General features: G+C 42.6%; 1 protein-coding gene across 1 annotated transcript in view; it reads right to left on the reverse strand.

Moving 5' to 3' along the window:
• The window catches only part of Adsl (adenylosuccinate lyase), a 17,456-nt gene extending 4,422 nt beyond the window's left edge, over positions 1-13,034 (reverse strand). Inside the window, exons 1-9 of the mRNA XM_015501890.2 lie at positions 12,833-13,034; positions 9,767-9,970; positions 7,203-7,247; positions 6,212-6,291; positions 4,161-4,332; positions 3,918-3,964; positions 3,148-3,238; positions 2,427-2,496; positions 2,141-2,288 (exon numbers count right to left, since the gene is read on the reverse strand). Of these exons, the coding sequence (XP_015357376.1) occupies positions 2,141-2,288; positions 2,427-2,496; positions 3,148-3,238; positions 3,918-3,964; positions 4,161-4,332; positions 6,212-6,291; positions 7,203-7,247; positions 9,767-9,970; positions 12,833-12,985 (1,010 nt within the window). The 5' untranslated portion in view covers positions 12,986-13,034. The remainder of the gene's footprint in view (positions 1-2,140; positions 2,289-2,426; positions 2,497-3,147; positions 3,239-3,917; positions 3,965-4,160; positions 4,333-6,211; positions 6,292-7,202; positions 7,248-9,766; positions 9,971-12,832) is intronic.
• Between the last annotated feature and the right edge of the window lie 4,809 nt (positions 13,035-17,843).

Here is a 17,843-nt window from a genome sequence, read left to right on the forward strand (position 1 = left end):
CCTTATATTCAACCCAGTCAAGCATCAATGCTATGCTTGACGTTCTTTGGCTTTTTGGCGGGGGTGGGGGTGGGGGTGGGGTATTGGATACTGGAGATCGAACCCTGGAACACTCTTAACACTGAACCATAACCCCAGTCCTTTTTAATTTAGTTTCAAGACAGGGTCTCACTAGGTACTAAGAATCTTGCTAGTTGGTGAGACAGGCCTCAAATTTGAGATCCTCCTGGCTCAGCCTACTAAGCTGCTGGGATTTCAGGTGTGTACCACCATGCTTGGCTCGAATTCTTTGTGAGGTCCAATGATCCTCCCTCAGCCTCCTAAGCATGTGGGACTACAGGAATGTCCCTCTGCACCCAGCTGCCTGACTCTGCCACCTCCTTTCTTTCCATTTACATAGCCACTGTGCCAACATGAGCTTAGAATTTTAAAAGCAGCCTTCTAACTTGTTCTGACAGGATCTGACTGATTCTACAATTTGTGCCAAGGTGTCTTAGCAGGCAAATCAGATTAGGTCACCACCTGCTAAAAATTACAGTTGGCCTCTGTAACCAAGCATGCAGCACCCATGGATTCAGCCAACTTTGGATGGAAAATATTCAAAAAAGAAAAAGAGGCATCAGTATGAACACACATATTTTTTTCTTGACATTAATCCCTAAATAATGCAGTATAACAAATACTTACATAGCACTTATACTATATTAGGTATTATAAGCAATCTAGAGATGATTTAAAGTGTCTGTATAGGTTCCATGCAAATACTACCCCATGTTATATGAGGGACTGGAGCTTCTGAAAATTTGGGGTTTCTATGAAGGGCCCTGAAAATAATCCCCTCAGATTGCAAAGGACAACTTTATAAAAGGCTAACTTCTGAAGGGAGTTCACATGAGCTAGTTTTAACTACAACATTCTTTTCCACTCAAGAAATCCCAATATTATGCAAACAACAAGAGTACTGTGTGAATCTGCTTTGAATGCGTACTAGAAAACCATGTTCATGTTAGTACCTTATAGGTATTTATAAACTCCTTCTGACCCATCATATGACTAATAAAAATGTTGTTATGATTTTAGATTCTAATACTCATTAACCATTATCTGCTATTAGTTCACAGAGTTACAGAGCCTATGAGGCCCTCCATAAACTGGCTACTGCCTGTAATCCTGTCCTGCATCCTATCACATTTGACTTCAATCCTCAGTGCTACCCAGCTATTAGTAACTTAAGGTGTTCTTTCTCCTGCCTTTAGCCTTTAAACATGATTCTTATCTTGTCTTAAATGTTTGAAGCCAGCCAGGTGCAGAAGTGCACAACTGTAATCGTAGTGACCCAAGAGGCTAAGGCAGGAGGATCACAAGTTTGAGGCCAGCCTCAGCAACTTAGTAAGACCTTCTTTTTTTTTTTAAAAAAAAAAAAAAAAGGAAGGGGGGATTTGGGGGTTCAGATGGGTCTCAGTGGTAAAATGCCCAAGTTCAATCACTAGTGTCTCCACACACACCCCCGCCCCCAAAGAAAAGTCTGAAACTTTTCCTTGTTCTGCCAACACTATTCCCTCCTCTTTCCTCCAAAAGTACCCTGTATACATTAAATCATTATCACCACATTATTTTTTGCTTTCAGATAGGGTGTCTACCTGTTGTCCAGGCTGGCCTCAAATTCCTAAGCAATCCTCAGCCTCATGAGTAGCCAGGACTACAGGCATCCACCACCATACCCAGCTCACATTGTTCTTTTTCTTCACTGCAGTCCTGCAGATGGACTGAGCCTTGTGCATGCTACGCAAATGCTTTATCTCTAAACTACACCCTTAGCCCTCGCTACGAGATTTCAGAGGTGCTCAAATATGTCCTTTTTAGTTTATTTTTTAGTATTGCAGATTTAGCCCAGAGTTTCATACATGCTAGGCAAGTGTTCTACCACTGAGCTTGTACATCCCAAGTCTAACTGATCTTTTGAGATAGGTCTCCCTAAATTGCCCAGCCTGGCCTTAAACTTGTGATCTTCCTGCCTGAGCCTCCTGAGTAGCTTGAATAATAGATGTGCCACCATGCCAAACTCAAATATTTATCCTTTTGCTTCCAGGCCCATTCTTTTGTCCTATTCACAACACACTATAACATCCCTGTCACTGACCGGTTGGCACTATCATCCAGTGTGCGTTCAAACCACTGCACAGAAGCTGTCTGCAGTGGATCCATGAGAAGGGTCATCAGGTGACGGGCAAGGCTGCAGCAACGTTCTGAGCGCATGGGGTTCCTCTTGTATGGCATTGCACTCGAGCCTGTCCATGAAAGACAACAAGATGCAAAGGCAGAAAGACTTCAGGGGACAGGGTGCCTGCCTCTGGGTGAGCTCTTAGCACATGTTCATATGCCTCTCCAGCAGCTGTGATGCTCCCAGGTCTCCACCTAACACTCACCAATCTGCTGTTTTTCAAACGGCTCCTCCATCTCCTTGAGATTTGCCAGGAGGCGTACGTCAGTGCAAATCTGGAGGAAAGCAGAGGAACAGGCATCATTTCACATGTTCGGTACACAGGACAGTAAGGTAGGAGGTGGGATGAGTCTGGAGAGAAGGTGAGCTCTTTATTTGTGCCAATGCTGAACTGAACACCACACCCTATCCAAGAGCTCCTGGGAGCATCTCACTCAGGCTTGTTGGGATGACAAGTTAAAGGAGCAGGGAATGCTGTTGTGAAGCACTACTTAAGACATCTTGGAATGGCAATGGCAAGATTAATCTTAACACAAACCTCAAAGAGATGGACATTTTACAATCCTTGCAATAAGTGCTTTTTATTTTTTATGGTACTGAGCCCAGGGATTCCCTACCATTGAGCTACATTCCTGGCCCTTTTTATTTTTTGATATTAGGTCTTAATAAGTTACTAAGGCTAGTCTTGAATTTGCAATCCTCCTGAGTAGATTACAGGCATGTGCCACCATGTCCAGTACTGAAGTAACTCTAAAGAGAATGCTGACACTACTCTTTCCCTTTGATACCCCTTAATATAAGGGCTCCGTTTACAGGTCCCAAATTATTAAAATTGAAGTATGATTGAGAGGCAGGATTGGGTGAAAGTCTGAAGTTGATTCAGTCTGCTATGGTGTCCAAAGCTCCCATTTCATGGTAAATCTCACCTTGTGCACTGATGCTCCCAAGCTAGCCAGCACAGACAACACCTCGATGTCTACTTTTCGTGTGTATGTCTGCCCTGTGATGATAAAAGCCCTAGATATAAATAGAAAACAGAGTTGTTATAACCTCAAAACATGACTCTTCAACAAACAAAAGCAGATACTAGGCAACATGGAGATACCACGTAGTGTGCTCAGTCCCACTGAACCCAGAGGACCTGACCAGTAAACCAGTAAACTGCTCCTGAACAAACTGTTGTTTCACCCTTTTTACTAGTCCTTAGGAAGCTGTCCTTACCCAATGAAGAATGTGACCTAGTGTGCCCATATTCTGCCAAAGCTTGAAGGAAATGTCTGGCAGAAGCAGCCATGGAGCCTACTAGACCTCAGTTGAAATGGTCAGGTTTAGACTAACCCAATGAAGTCCCCAGGAAAGAAACAAAGAAGAGAAGGCTATTCTGAAGAATTCAGAAATAAATAGTTTCCTTTTTTCTTGCAAATTGAAAGAGAAGAGAATCCAGGACAGCAGGTATAACTCAGCAGAGCACATGCATAGCATGAATGTGGCCTTAAGTTTACTTCTCTATACTGCAAAGAAAAAAATTAAAAAATAATTCAGGTCATAAGAAAATAAAACCCAGGTCAGAGATTGAAGAAAATGGGTAGAACTAAGAGAAAAAAGGCCAGAAAAGTAACTATCAAATTATTAGTAAAATGAATACAGGCCTGTTATCAACTTATCTGAGAGGCTGACACTTTCCCCACATACCTACCTCTTAAACCCTGCCTTTTCTGTCACCATCTTGTCCAGCTGCTCCACCTTGGAGAGAAAAGACACATCCCAATAGAAACCCAGGAGTCCACTGTGAGTGTACATCAACAATACATCCTGCCTTGGCCTTTGGACTTCCTTACAGACTATTCCGGGATCAATCTCCATCCATTCTGGAGGCCAGCCTTATTTCTTGGGCTGTCACAAACAAGTTTATGCATTTCCCAGGTCACTTTCAGAATACCTTTTGGTGATCTCCCTCGAAGAGCTGCAAGAAGCTAGCCTGAGTGCCAGTGGTGCCCTTCACTCCACGGAAGCGCAGGTCATCACGGACCCGCTTCAAATTCTGGAGATCCATGCAAAGATCTTGAATCCAAAGACAGCAACGTTTTCCAACTGTGGTCAGTTGGGCAGGCCTGAAAACAACCCAAAGAGAACACATGAAGGTCTCACACCAAGATGTACCTTGACAAAGGCTTCATGTCTTCTTTGAATGAGCCATTATCTCTTTTATTTGGTAGTGGGGATTGAACCCAGGGATGCTTTACCACTGAGCCACATTGCCAGCCCTTTTTCTTTTTTATTTTGAGACAGGGTCTCACTAAGTTGCTGAGGCTGGCCTCAAACTTGGAAATCTCGTTGTTCAGACCCCAAGCTATTTGAGATTACAGGTGTGCCCAAACATGCCCAACAGCCATTACGTCTTGGAAGCTGGTTGACAAAAAGTTAAGAATTGACAAAACCAGTGAAGACAAAACTAGAGCTAAAAGTTTGAGCAAATAATAATTAAGGAGGATCCTGAAGGCTCCCGAGGGCCTCCAGTTATATTGCTATTAGTGTACAAATTCAAAGAAGCCCAGAGAATTTCCAAGTGGCTCTTTCCTAAGGAACTGAATCTGGGCAGTTCCCTTCCAGCTGACAGAGCCAGGGCAAACAATGGACTCTGGAGTTCTAGTCTGCAACACAAAAAGTTTCCCAAAATAACAAGGAAAAAAAATTCCTCTTGATTGGTAGGGAAAGAAACTAGTCCCTTTACAAGAACTTCAACTTGCCGAGAGTCATTTTGTTTCCAGGGAGTCACTGTGAATATCAAGGAGGGAAGCTGGGACCAGGCAGCAGGACACATCTACTCTATACCTTGGGGGAAGTGAAATGAAGAGCTATGTAACACTAAGGGAAACATTTCACCAAAGTAGTAGGGGACATCCCTGTAGACTGAGTTGCCAGTGGAAGCTTGAGGCCATTCCAGGCAGGTACAGGGAGGAACAAATTAGCAGAATAAAGTCAGGCAGCATGCCTGAAATCCCAGCTACTTAGGAGGCTGAAAGCAGGATCACCAAGTTTAAGGCCAGCCTTTTGAGACCTGTCTCAAAATAAAAAAGAATGGGGCTGGAGTTGTGGCTCAGTGGTAGAGCGCTTACCTAGCATGTGTGAGGTACTGGGTTCGATCCTCAGCATCACATAAAAATAAATAAATAAAATAAGGATAGTGTGTCCATCTACAACTAAAAAAATATTTAAAAAATAAATAAATAAAAATAAAAAAGGATGCAGCCTAGTGATACAGCACCTCTGAGCTTAATCCTCAGTATCCACCCCAGACCCCCAGACCCCCACACCCCTAGAGAGAGAATGACACTGGAGAAGGCTATCTTGGATTGGTAGTAAAAGCAGCCTTTGTGAGGGCAAGCATGCTATGGAGAAAGGACTCTAACATAACAACCAATGGCTTTATTTCTGAAGTCTAAATCAATGTACTCATGGTTTGTTTCTGAACATAAAATATGATCATGCTGCAATATGTCCAAGTTCTAACAGCTAGTGACATCAAGGCACAGCACTATTAAGGTCTATAGTAGGCTTCTCACAAGCCACAGCACCCCCAAGTTAATCTCATGGTTTTTGTTCTTGTTAACTCCTGCTAATAGATTACTGGTATAAACAAACAAATTAATTTCATAGACTTATTCACAGCAGCATTATTCTACCATTATTCAAGGTAGAAACAAACCAAATACCTATCAACTGATGAGTAGGTAAACAAAATGTAGGCTATCCATGCAATGCAATGTTATTTGGCTAGAAAAAGAAATGAAGTTCTGACACATGCTACAAAATGAATGAAAACTGAAAAAATTAGGCTAAATGAAAGAAGGCAGTCACAAAAGGTGACACATTGTAAATGATTCCACTTATATGAAATGTCTAGAATAGGCAAATCCAAAGTCTCCCTTTTAACTGAAATCCATATACACATAAGAAATCCAATTCCCAAGAAGTAATCTTGTCACTTACTGGAAATGTGTAAAACCTAAGGTAGGCAGATTGGCATGTTCCTTAGCAAAATCGGCAAGCCGAGAGATCACTCTGGCAAGCTACAAAAGAGACCACGTGATGGAAAAATGGTGAATTCACAATGACTTCATCACATAATTAAGAACTAAACTTTTAGATGATTTTACATAAAATTAGACCTCCAACTCATGAAAGTTAGCATCCATACTTTTTCATTTTCATAATCTAAAGTGCCCTGATCTGTGATCATAACCATCAGCAATCAAAAAACTGAGTTGAGCCAGGTACAGTGGTGCATGCCTATAATCCCATCTACCCAGGAGGCTGAAGCAAGAGAACTGTAAATTTAAGGCCAGCCTAGGCTTTAGTGAGACTATCTCAAAATAAAAAGGGCCGAGGCTATAGTTCAATGGTAAAGAGCCCCTGGTTTCAATCCCTAGGACTGCAAACAAAAACCTGGGTTGAAGCCAGGTGTGGCAGTGCACACTTTTGATCCCAGTGACTTAGGAGACTGAGGCAGGAGGATTATAAATTCCAGGCCAGTTTGGGCAACTTAGTGAGACCCCCATCTCAAAATAAAATAAAAAATAAAAGGACTTAGGGATATAGCTCAGCAGTAGAGCGTATGCCTAGCATGTGCCAGGCCCTGGGTTCAATCCCAAACACTTAAAAAACACCCAAACAACAAAAATAAGACAAAAAACAAACTGATTACCTAAAAAGTCACAAATTATTTTGTCAATTGTAGAAAAACAGAATAAAATCATGATCCTTACCTATATTCCAGCAACATGCCTCTCCTTACTTCCTTCATTTAAAAGGCTATGCTTTAAAAAGTATTCACTTACATTGTTTTAACTCAAGAGACAATTAGCTCTACACATTCAATATGGGAACATTGACCTGAGAAAATGATGAGATTAGTATTATGTTTTGTAATATAATTTCCCATCTCTTGTCAGAGGGAAATTGAGAGCTGCCCATCTCTTACCTTCGGCAAAAGCAGGTCAAAAGCATTTCTAAGAATAATCAAGTCCTGCAAAGAAAAATACAATGGTCGCTTTATCAAACAGTATTTTTACCTAACACTTTCTGACCATCACAGCTGGGTTTCTTAGCTAGCAGCTAAATCACCTTTAGCAACCCACTGTATATGCCAGAAGATGCTAACAAAGATGGGTCTTTTCAGATTATTGTTTCAAATGCACAGTAGGACTTCTGGGATTCACTGTAGCAGAAGCTTCACATTTATATGTATGTTGTATCTACAAATGACTAAAAAATGTGCAAGTCAATGTACTTGTATCTATTCAGAGGATTGCCTGAGGCTCTCAGAAACTGCCATATGTTCCCATTCTACTACTTTTCTCCTCCTTTTTTCTAACCATAGTTACTAACAAGGAAAGGCACAGACTAGAACATCAAGGTTTACAAAACTTAAAGCTGCTCCTGAGGGAGAGTAGAGATGTATTTCAGACAACTCCAACACATGCTTATACATGACAATAACTGCTGAGACCAGCTACACACTGGGTATTTTTTTGTGGGTACTGGGGACTAAATCCAGCCTTGACTAGGCTGCACTCCGACCCTACAATGGGCACATTTTTAAAAAGAATCTTTCCAAGAAGACTGTTTTTCTATTATCTGACCAATTACATAGATGCCTGTAAGTGGGCTGGATGTAACTTAGCAGTAGGGTACTTGCTTAACATGTGAGGTCCTTTCCAGCATGAGGAGGGGTCAAAGTATTGACAGCAATTTAAGTTACTGGTCAAATTTCTTTTTCTTTCTTTCTTTCTTTTTTTTTTTTTTTTGTGATGCTGGCAATCAAACCTAGGGCCCATGCTTGCCAGACAAATGCTCCACCACTGAACCACATCCCCAGCCCACATTTTTTTTGTGTGTTTCTAAGGATTAAACCCAGGGGTATCTACCACTGAGCCATGTCCCCAGACCTTTTTATTTATTTCTTAAAAATATTATTTAGTGGGGCTGGGGATGTGGCTCAAGCAGTAGCGCGCTTGCCTGGCATGCGTGCGGCCCAGGNCTTTGAAGCTTTTGGTGGAGAGGAGTAATGAAGTATCTGTGCTCAGTTCTCTGTATTGCTTTCAAAAATTTTCATTATTATTGATAAAAGCAGTCTCTCTAAATAAAAGACGTGTCCCATTCCATATTGTGGTTGGTACTTCTTTGCACTTGACAACTGACACCCAGCTTCAGGTAGTCAGAGCACTCATTGGATGATGGAAAAGCTATTGCTTTCCATGCTTGTTCTTATCCTCTTTCAGAACTCAATCAGTTACTATTCAGTTGCTTTGTGAATTATACTTGTACCCACCAATGACAGGAGCGTGAAATGAAATGTCATCATCTTTTTAGGGGCAGAGGCACCATTTAATGATTTAGGATGTCACCACAGATGCAAATGTGGTTTAAATGCTGCTTATCTTTTTTTTTTTTTTTTTAATTTATATGTGGTGCTGAGGATCAAATCCAGGGCCTCACACATGCCAGGCAAGCACTCTACCACTGAGCCATGCCCCCTTTTTATTCTTTGCTATAGGCACAATTTCATTTGTATAAAATCTCTGTAATGGGCAAAACTATAGAGACTGTTATGGTTTGGATGTGAGGTGTCTCCCAAAAGCTCATGGTGAGACAATGCAAGAAGGTTTAGAGGATAAATGATTGGGTTATGAGAGCCTTAACCAAATCTGTTAATTAATCCTGATGTGATTAATTGAGTGGTAATTGAAAGCAGACAAGGTGGCTGGAGGTGTTAAAGCACTGGGGGCATGGCTTTGAAATATATATTTGTATTTGGCAAGTGGAGATCTCTCTCTGCTTCCTGATCATCAAGTGAGCTGCTTCCCTCAGCCACACTCTTCCACCATGATGTCCTGCCTCACCATGAGCCCCAAGGAATGGAGCTTGCTGTCTATGGACTGAGACCTCTGAAACCTTAAGCCTACAAATAAACTTTTCTTTCTCTACTATTGTGCTGGTAGGGTTTTTTAGTCACAGGAGCAAAAAAGCTGAATAAAACAGAAACAGAAGGCAGGTCAGTGGTTTTCTGGGATAGGAGGGAGGAACAGGGACTGACTGCAAACTGGCAGGAAAGAACTCCTGGGAGATGTACTCAGAAACCAGTGTGTGGTGACGGCCGAGCAAATGCATTCATTTATTACCACTCACTGTACATTTAAAATGGTAAACTTCACTGAGTTTTTAAAACTGAGAAAAGTTGTCTAAAAATGGAAATAATAGTATCTATCTCTTATGGTGGTTGTGAAGTATAAACAAATAAAATAAAACCTATAATGTGGTCAGAAGAGGGCATGGTACCTAGTGAACTCTCAGGAAAATACTTGCTTTTACTTTTCCATGTTTGATTATAAGATGGCTTTACTAGTTAAGGGTTTCACTTAACAGTTATAGTCCTTTCTTTTCTAAAGCCACAGCAAATTTATAAAGAAGAATGCTTTGGAAAATTAAAATTTATACATGCATTGTAAAGACAAAGTCCTAAGAATAAACAACATGGGCTCTTACTGTGTTGTCTCCAACATAACAGGAGGTGGCACCCAGGTGAATAATGCCTGCAGCTTTTGGACAGCAGTGGCCAAATGTATGTACATGAGCCATAACATCATGTCGCAACTGCTTCTCTTCTTCAGCTGCCATCTTAAAGTCGATGTTGTCCAAGTTTAATTTCATCTCCTGGATTTGTTCATTTGTTATAGGCAAACCCAATGTCTGCAGAAGAGGCAAAATAAAGTCAAACAACCTCAGTGTCACAATTACTTGAAGTGACATTGAAAAAAAAAAATGCTAGTGATAATCTACCACCCAATTCTCAAATTAAAATCTGGGGCAACCAACCTAAAAGTAAACAGGGGGAGAGGGGAATGGGGAAGGAGTACTGTGTGAAAGAACTTTGTCAATAAATCAAGGTAAATTATATCCTAACTAAATGCCAATATATAAAACAATCCTGATCTTGACTGTTCCCTCTGTCCCTACACCTCTTCTTGGCTTACTGCCTCCTATGTGCCAGCCTCTGGGCTCAATTGTCATTTACTCAGAGGTCTTCTCTGACTTTACTGTAAAACACCTTTGTGTCACTCTATCCTTTGGCCTGGTTTATTTATAACAGTTATCACCACATGACATTTTTTACATACTTACTGTCTTCCCAATCTAGAATATATGTATACTCTGTGAGAGGAAAACTGTTTTTCTGGGTTTGATTTTGATTTTTTTTTTTTTTTTTAAAGACAGGATCTCACTATGTTGCCCAGGCTAGTATTAAACTCCTGGGCTCAAAGGATCCTAGTGCTGGGAGTAGAGGAGTATACCACCATACGGCCCTCAAGTAGAGCTCTGTTTTATTTATTATTTAATCCTTAAGGTTTGTCACGTAAGTGTGGTACATTTACATTTAACCTAGATGGATTAACTCAGAGAAACCAAAATTAAGTATTCTGTAAACTTCACCAACAAATTATGTAGAACAATTCAGTACAGCTGAAAGCAATTCCAGGATATAGCAATGAGAAAATAAACACATTTACATGTTACATTCATCTATCACTGGAAAAATTAGCCTATCCAAAAAGCAGGGGGCAGAAAAAAAAATGATATATTTAAGAAATCCCCCATCCCACCCCGGGGAGGGTAGTAATGAGGAAAGGTGATCATCCACATTCAGAAGCCTGGATTCAAAATAATGAAGTTATTCAAATCTCACTTGAAATTTACAAGGCCTGACAGGTGTGGTGGCAGATTCCTATAGCCCCAGCAGTTTGGGAGTCTGAGGCAGGAGGATCACAAACTGGAGACCAGGCTCAGCAATTTAAAGAGGCCCTAAGCAACTTAGTGGGATCCTGTCTCAAAATAAAAAAGAAAAAGGACTAGGGATGTGAATCAGTAGGAGAACACCCCTGGGCTCAATCCCAAGTACCAAAAAAGAATTCAGTTCTTAGCCACATTTCAAGAGTTCAGTGACCATATGTAGCAGAACTGCCTGAGACCTAGATCATCACTAGATTTGACATCTCAGGGTTCCTTTTTAAGTAAAACAGGAGGGAGACACACTTTGGACATGTGCTTTCTCTCCCAAACTTTTTTTTTTTTTTGGCAGACACTTAAAGACAAGCAATGTATCTTGTCAAAACTTGTACTTTCTTCTCTACTGCAATTTTCTGCATTCCTCTTGGTCACTCATTTCCCAGTGGGTTTTCCTTAGTGCTTTTTCCTCTCAACCACTTAAGTAATGATGTAACTTATGCTGCTAATTTAGTTACTCTAACAAATAATCCAGATCAGATAATGTGTAGACTAGACAATAAATGGTTTCAAGGACTGCTATCAATCTCAAAAGGACTGCTATCAATCTCATATACAGAATGGAATATCCAACAAGAAGAGTATTTACAGTATATCCCAAAGCACAACTCATGATTAAGGTCCTACTGTTTACTATTATCCGAGCCAATAGTCCATAAATCTCTCAATACCTGTATTCCCTCAGACATGAACTGGCTAATAATACTTCCCCTACAAGGTTGTTTTGGGGCTTCCTGAGCTACAAAATGTAGTCTTATTTTGGGTTTTTACAGGGAAAACACAAAATTGGAGCAGCGATTGGGACACAGAAGGCACCTCATGAATGTCTGTCATAAGTATATCATTTGATGTTTGAAGCACAGTGATGGGGGCTAGGCAGGGAATCTAGGATCAAAGTTTCCTGTTTGGGGAGTTCCAGGTTCTAGGGTCCTAGACACTAACCAGACTGTTCCGTTTTTTACTTTGCCCTTTGCGAGGACATTGCAACCTTGCTTGTGGTGGCACTTTACTCTGAAACTTGAGAAGAAACATTACAGCTCTCTGGATCACTTTCAGTTTCCTTCATCTCTTGTGGGAAGGCCCCTCTGAACTTATTTCTGAAACGCACGGTTTGAGTAGCTGTACATGCTGCCTGAATAAAAGAAACCATAAATCGCATCTAATAAACTCCTACCCGGATCTTCCCTTCTCAGAGGCGAAGCAGAGCCCAGTGAACTGGAAAGAGTGGCCTAGAAAACACAGATTCTAGTATTGTTGCTTACTTCACAAGCACTATGGAAGATGAAATGGCTTAAACGCTCAGCTCAGGCTCGGGACTTAACCCAGGTCCAAATCCCAGCTCCGCTCTTAATAGCTGGGGGGCTTACTGCAGACCAGGCGAGTTCCAGGTTTGGCTTTTCTCTGGTGCAATGAGCAGACACCTCTACCAAGCTTACGGGGTCTTTTACGGTATGCAATGAGTTTTAGCGAGCGCAGTCAGAGGTGGACTGCAGCAGGAATGGCCTAGCAGCATTCCCTGAGAGGATACACTGCATTTCCCATCGCTCTTCTGCGCATCAAACTCCCAGAACTAAGGATGGCAGGCAACAGGTACGGCTCCAGGCTTCCTGCCCTTGTCCTCCTGGGGCCGCAGTTCCGAGAACACCGAACACCAGACCTAAAATAGCCGGGCCCTGGCTCCCTGGCCAAGCCCACACTCGGCGCCCCGCCCAGCACGTGCTGGAGTGGAGCCACCTCTGCCCGCCCGTCCCTCAGTCCTGGGACCGTTACCTGCTCGGCCTCTGCCAGCCACAGCCAGAGCTGCCGCCACGTCCGGAATTTGTACCTGTCGCTAAACACGAAGCACATCTCGGGGCTGGCGTAGCGGGAAGCAAGCGGTGAGCGGTAGCTGTCAGGCGCGCCATGGTCGCCTCCCGCAGCCATCCCCAACAAGCGACACCACGAGAGTGGTGAGGACGCGCAGGAGCGGAAGCGGAAGACAGGGAGGGCGTGACTTCCTTCACCGGGGTGGGACTTCCTCCGCGTGGTCCCGCCCCCCGGGATTCTGAGCGCTGGGGCCACTGGAGGATTCCAAGGCTTCTGCCACATAGGGTTGCAGCGTTTTTCTTCGTTTACGAGAACCGTGAGCCTCTCTGCACCACGACTTTTCCATCCGAAAAAGGCACACTAAGATCTGCTTTTAAGAGTGTGGAGTCAGCAGTTCAGTGATGCCTGGTATACTCCGAACACCCTACTTCATTCCTGCTGCTTGCAGGGCACCAAGCGCCTTTCCGAGCAGCAACAAAGATGAACGAGGGAACTTGACATTTATTGTGTACCAAGTGGGCCCCTTGTGCCAAAATGCGATTAAAAATGGATTTCTGCCAGATTCCTCATGAGGGAAGTGAAAGAAGCTGAAAGACCGGCTGAGAGTCACCCAGCCAGTAAGCATGGCAGGACCTGAAACCCAGATCCGCCCCTCTTTGGACGCTGCGCTCACTTACCATGCCCAGGTCACACCATCCTCCCACCCCCCGGCTAGAGCACCTTTCTCTTCTGTTAGAGTCTGTAAATAAGTCAAAATAACACCTGGCATTTTGCCAGGGGAATGTTAGAGTTCGTAAACAAGTCTGGATGGTGCCTGGCAAATGCCAGAGGGAGTGGTTTGAGAAGTAACAAAAGCGAGCCATTAAGTGTGGAGATTCCTTATTGGTTGACTGATGTATCTAGTTTATGCTAATTAGATAAGCTCTGTGGAATGTATAAATACTGCTCCTGTCCTGCAATAAACGGCTCCCACTCCTGCTGTATCAACGTACACAAGTTATTCGTCACCCCCCTGATTATTCTGCTGCAGCCGGACTGCGGCACTCTTCCAGTCCCAGCAGCTCGCAAAGCTGAGACTAGAGGCCAGCCTGGACAATTTAGTGGAACACTTTCTCAAAAATCTAAAGGGCTGGGGGTGTAGCTCAGTGGTAAAGTGCCCCCAGGTTCTATCCCTGGTTCTGCTAAAAAAGAAACAAAACAACAAACAAACAAAAACCCTTGGTCATCCATCAGAGAAGACTACCAGTTACTTGGGCTCACTCATGGTCTTCTTTTGCTTCCCCTTTTGGGATGCAGAGAACGAGTTTTGCTGGAGGGAACTTGTGGGGGTGGGGTGGAGCGCTGGAGATTTAACTCAGGGGTGCTCTACCATTTTATTTTTATTTTGAGACAGGGTCTTGCTAAATTGCTGAGGCTGGCCTTGAAGTTGAGATCCTCCTGCCTCAGCTTCCCAAATCACTGGGATTACTTGGGCCACCACGCCCTGTGACTTCACCCTCTTTCCAGAGGGCTTCAGGGCTGTTGTTGCTTTGATGTACTATGATTTCTGTTCTCCCTTTCCACTATGAAACCATGCAGAGTCAAATAATCCCTCAGTCTTCTAGCCCTCTTATCTGCCTAAAATTCACTTTAATGTCACTATTCCTCTTCCAAATAGGACTTTCTGCCTGGAGCCTTTTACCTTTCCATTTAGTCAGTTGTTTTGTCTTAAATCTTTAATCTCTATTTTGCTCCATTCTCTAATATTTTTTTTTTTTAATGCATAGGGCTCCTCCACAATACATACATTTTCAGCCTGGCATGGGGATGCATGCCTGTAATCCTAGCAACTCAGGAGGGTGAGGCAGAAAGATGCAAGATGAGGCCAGCCTTGGCAATTTAGCAAAATTCTTGTCATAAAATAAAAAAATTTTAAAAAGGGCTGGAGATGTAGCTCAGTGGTAAAGCACATCTTGGTTCCATCCCTAGTACTGGAGGTGGGGTGTCCGGGGCGGGGGGGGGGGAGAAAAGCTAGGCATGTTGGCACATTTTTGTAATTTCAGCATCTTGGGAGGCTGAGGCAGAAGCATTCCAAATTCAAGGCCAGTCTGAGCAACTTAGCAAGATTCTGTCTCAAATTAAATAATAAAAAGGGCTAGAGATAGAGCTCAGGGAACCCCTGGGTTCAATCTCCAGTAACATTCACACACACAAACACAGAGAAAAAAGAAAAGAAACTCATCACTTTAATAGGTAATAATCATTAGTGGATGGGGAAATATGAGGTCAAGGGAGATAAATTCTATAAATTGGGCCTACTGTGCTGATCCTCACGAGCTTTCTTTAAAAAAAGCAATTTACCCACTGTCTTGCCTGGCTTAAGTCCACAGGATATGTTATGTTCCTCAGCAAACAATGTGTTATCTGCAGGAGAAATGCAGGTCTGAAAGGCTGCTGTCTACCAATGAGAACACAAGTTACAAGGAAGCGGGTAAATTTCATGAGCCTTACACAGACAAGATTCCAGAACTGGGAGAGATGTGACAATTAGAACCATTCAGCATGGGCCAAAGTGATCCAGAGTTGCCTTGGAGCTTTACCATCCATGCCCAGTGGGGATTTGGAAGTCTGACACAATCTTGCTGTCAATCAAGTCAAAATTGACCTAGGTGGGACTGTCTGGAAACTTTCTGGGACCCCTCCCCCCAATAAAACTGTAGACAGGAGGGGTGTGCCATCTCTTTCCTCTCTTGAGAGGATCCACTTCTCCCTTAAATATCCTCTTTCCCCTTCTACCTTTTCTAATAAAATTATGCCTGCTACTCTGAGTGACATGTCTAACATCTTTCTGGCATGATCACAAGAACCAGTAACTGAGGACCCCTTTGGCTCCGTGGCAGGCCCTTGCTCTGTTACAACTTGCCCTGGTATCTCCTTAATGTAAAGTCCTCTTTTTTCTGGCTGTTTCCTCTTCAACCACTCCTGGCACTACCCCATATTTGCTGTTACTTGCACTACCCTATATTTGGGCAAGTTACTTAAATCTTTTGGCACTTTGGTCATCTCACCTGCAAAATGTGGCTGATGATCCCAGGAGTGCAGTGAGGTGTGAAGGCAAGAAAAGATGCTGGCTCCCTAGCTTACTCACTGTCTGGGACAATTGGGGTTCAACAAATTCATTCTACTCTCTGCTTTAATCCTTAGCACTTCAATAAAACTTCTGCTCTCTCCCCTTCCTCCAAATCGTACTCAGTGATCACCAGTAACTTCCTCCAAAAGACTAATCAAAAGGACTTGTTCCCTAACTTATGTATTTATTTGCTTATATTTGCATAAAAAAGTGTTAATATGGCTGGGGATGGCATGCAGGGCCTGGAATAGAGATGGACAGAAAAAGGGGCAAAACTTCCCAATGTCACCTCTATGTCATTATCATTTTTGCACCACATTTTTCTTTTCCTTTCTTGTACTGGGGATGGAACCCAGGAGCACTTTACTACTGAGCCACATCCCCAGCCAGTGTTTTTTTTCTTTTTCTTTTTTTAAATATCTTTATTTTTAAATTTTTTTATGTGGTGCTGAGAATCGAACCCAGTGCCTCACGCATACTAGGCGAGCACTCCACCACTTAAACCACATCCCCAGCCACTCCCCCCGCCTTTTTTTTTTTGAGGCAGAGTATTGCTAAATTGCTTAGGGCCTTGCTAATTTGCTGAGACTGGCCTTTAACTTACGATCCTCCTGCCTCAGCCTCTTTGGTGTGCACCACCATGCCAGGCACCAAATAACTTTTATCTTGTTTTCCTGTACACATTCACACCCCCTAGTTGGTTGAAATATTTAGCATTTCAGATAACCTCTTTCCTTCCTGCTTTGATGTTGTTCCCTTCCCAGCTATTCCTTCTTGGTTATTTCTCTCTCCCTCCAGGAAAAGGAACTGGTGGGAGTTTCCCCCAAGATTTAACTCACCTTTCCTCCCTGGGAAACCTCTTGCAGAACTGCAGGGCTTATCTCCTCAGTTTGGAGGTCCTCCGAAGCATTCTTGATCTTTAAAGGCTGGATGGTTGTCACTGTTAACTGGAGCAACATCTCTCAATCAGAGTCTAGTTTTTTTTTTTTTTTTCTCCTCTCAGTTGTGGTCTAATTCAACAAACAAGTCTTTGGTTGTTTTCTTCTATATTCATTTTTATTTCCAGCTTTTAAAAGCTTAGGTTCTTAAACAGGTGCTGTCATTTCCCCATCTCCCAAGTACTGAAGATTTCATACAGGGGTACTCTACCAGTGAACTATATCCCTAGCCCTTTTAATTTTTTATTTTGAGACAAGGTCTTGCCAGATTTCCAAGACTGGGCTCAAACTTGCTATCTTCTGCCTCAGTCTCCAAAATCAATGGAATTAAGGTGTGCACATCCACACCTGATCTGACTTCAAATTCTTGACGTAATATCCTGTTACTCATTAGGACCATTTATTCCAAGATACATATACCAAAGTGTATATGTGAGTTCAAGGTCTCACCTTGAACTAGGCAATAGGATACCATGAGACTGGAGTACAAAGGACAAAGGTAAGAGCAAGAGGTGAATTTAGGGAAGTAGATGGAAGTCAGACAAGAACTTTGTTGGAAATAAGGATATTTGAAGTTTTATTCTAAGCATCAAGAAGCCACTAACAGGCTTTAGAGTGAAGGATGACCGCCACAGATTTGTTTTGGAAAAATATCATCCTGGGTATCAATGTAGTCTATGTACATTGAAAACAAAATAAAAGAATGGAAGCCAGATGCAGTGGCACACGCCTGTAATCCCAGTGGCTTGGGAGGCTGAGGCAAGAGGATCACAAGTTCAAAGCCAGCCTCAGCAATTTAGCAAGGCCCTAAGCAACTCAATAAGACCATCTCTCTAAATAAAATACAAAATAGAGCTGAGAATGTGGCTCAGTGGTCTAGTGCCCCCGCATTTCATCCCCAGCACCCAAAAAAAAAAAAAAAAAAAAA

Source organism: Marmota marmota, unplaced genomic scaffold (genome assembly GCF_001458135.2).
Source record: "Marmota marmota marmota unplaced genomic scaffold, marMar, whole genome shotgun sequence".
In the NCBI taxonomy this organism is placed as follows: domain Eukaryota; kingdom Metazoa; phylum Chordata; class Mammalia; order Rodentia; family Sciuridae; genus Marmota; species Marmota marmota.